Source organism: Carcharhinus amblyrhynchos, unplaced genomic scaffold (assembly GCF_965287045.1).
Source record: "Carcharhinus amblyrhynchos unplaced genomic scaffold, sCarAmb.v2.hapA scaffold_887, whole genome shotgun sequence".
Taxonomy (NCBI): Eukaryota; Metazoa; Chordata; class Chondrichthyes; order Carcharhiniformes; family Carcharhinidae; genus Carcharhinus; species Carcharhinus amblyrhynchos.
In genome coordinates, this window is record NW_027650627.1 from 207 (window position 1) to 2,500 (window position 2,294).

A 2,294-nucleotide genomic window follows, 5' to 3' on the forward strand; every position below is an offset into this window, starting at 1 on the left:
CTCCTTCCTCTCTTCCTCCTCCTCTTCCCCCTTCCTCTCTTTTCTCTCCTTCCTCTTCCTCCTTCCTCTCTTCCCCCCTCCTCCTGTACCCCCTTCCTCTCTTCCTTCTTCTTCTCTTCTTCCTTCCTCTCTCTCCACCCCCTCCTCCTCTACCTCTTCCCTCTCTTCCTCCCCCCCCCCCTTACTCTCTTCCTCCCTTTCTTCCCTCCCCTCTTCTCCTGCTGTACCTCCTACCTCTCCCCCCCCCCCCCCCGCCCCCCTCCACCCTCCTACATAACCTTCCTCCTGTACCCCCTTCCCTCTCTGGCCCCTCCTAAACCTCCTCCCTCCACTTTCTCTACCTCTTTCCGTTCCCTCCTCCCGTTCGCCCTTCCTGCACTTTCTGTACCCCCTTCCTCCTCTCTCCTCGCTCCTCCTCTCTCCCTCGCTCCTCCTCTCTCCCTCGCTCCTCCTCTCTCCCTCGCTCCTCCTGAACCCCCTTCCTTCACTCTCCGCACCTCCGTCCTCCACTCTGTTCCTCCTCGATTGAGTTTATTTTTCTTACTCTCTCCTGATCTCCAGTTTGTTGCGTAGTTCTCTCTCTCCCTCTCCCTCTCCCCCCGCCTCAGAATAATTTAAGATAGGGGGAGAAGAGCAAGATTTTTTGTTTCTCTCTGTGACAATATATTAGATTTTTTTGGGTTTTTTTACTTTAAATTTCCGCCGTTGGAAATGGTGAGAAAATGTCGGGTTCTGCGTTGAAACAAGAACTCAAATTACTGGAGTCCATCTTCCACCAGCGGCACGAGAGATTCCGAATCGTCTCTGGCTCCCTGGACGAGATCATTTGTCAGTTTGTCACCCAGGAGCAGGTCCTGGTCATTCACTGTAACATCACGGTGAGTACAGAACAGCGGCGGAACCCAGGGTGCGACTAACTGGCGACGAGGTCGGACTAACACACTGGCGCCCAGACTGGGGAGGAGATACACAACGCACGCGCCCCTCACACAGACAGGACAACGCACGCGCCCCCCCGTGCACACACAGCACAATGCATGCGCCCCACACACACAAACACAACGCACGCGCCCTTCACACACACACACACACACACAAACAACGCACACCCTCACACACACACAGCACAATGCATGCGTCCCACACACACAACACAACGCGCCCCTCACACACACACACACATACACACAGCACAACGCACGTCCCTCACACACACACACACAGCACAATGCACGCGCCCCTCACGCACACAGCACAAAGCACGCACCCCTCACACACACAGCACAACGCACGCGCCCCTCACGCACACACACACAGCACAACGCACGCGCCCCTCACGCACACACACACAGCACAATGCACGCGCCCACACACACACACACACAGCACAATGCACGCGCCCCTCACACACACACACACAGCACAATGCACGCGCCCCTCACACACACACACACAGCACAATGCACGCGCCCCTCACACACACACACAGCACAATGCACGAGCCCCTCACACACACACACAGCACAATGCATGAGCCCCACACACACACACACACACACACACACACACAGCACAATGCACGCGCCCCTCACACACACACACACACACACAGCACAATGCACGCGCCCCTCACACACACAGCTCAACGCACGCGCCCCTCATGCACACACAACACAACGCACGCCCCTCACACACACACACAACACAAAGCATGCCCCTCACACACACACACACAGCACAATGCACGCGCCCCTCACACACACACACACAGCACAATGCACGCGCCCCTCACACACACACAGCACAATGCACGCGCCCCTCACACACACACACACAGCACAATGCACGTGCCCCTCACACACACACACAGCACAATGCACGCGCCCCTCACACACACACACACAGCACAATGCACGTGCCCCTCACACACACACACAGCACAATGCATGCCCCTCACACACACACACACAGCACAATGCACGCGCCCCTCACACACACACACACAGCACAACGCACGCGCCCCTCACACACACACACACAGCACAATGCACGCGCCCCTCACACACACACACACAGCACAATGCACGTGCCCCTCACACACACACACAGCACAATGCACGCGCCCCTCACACACACACACACACAGCACAATGCACGCGCCCCTCACACACACACACACAGCACAACGCACGCGCCCCTCACACACACATGACGCACATGCCCTACACACACAACACAATGCACGCGCCCCCCACACACACATGCCCCACACACACACAACACGTGCCCCTCGT

General features: G+C 57.4%; 1 protein-coding gene across 1 annotated transcript in view; it reads left to right on the forward strand.

Moving 5' to 3' along the window:
* The first annotated feature begins 260 nt into the window (after positions 1–260).
* Positions 261–2,294, forward strand: part of LOC145340267 (ubiquitin-conjugating enzyme E2 Q1-like) — a 47,417-nt gene continuing 45,383 nt past the window's right edge. The window contains 1 exon segment of the mRNA XM_080184713.1: positions 261–878. Within this exon segment, the coding sequence (XP_080040839.1) occupies positions 723–878 (156 nt within the window). The 5' untranslated portion in view covers positions 261–722.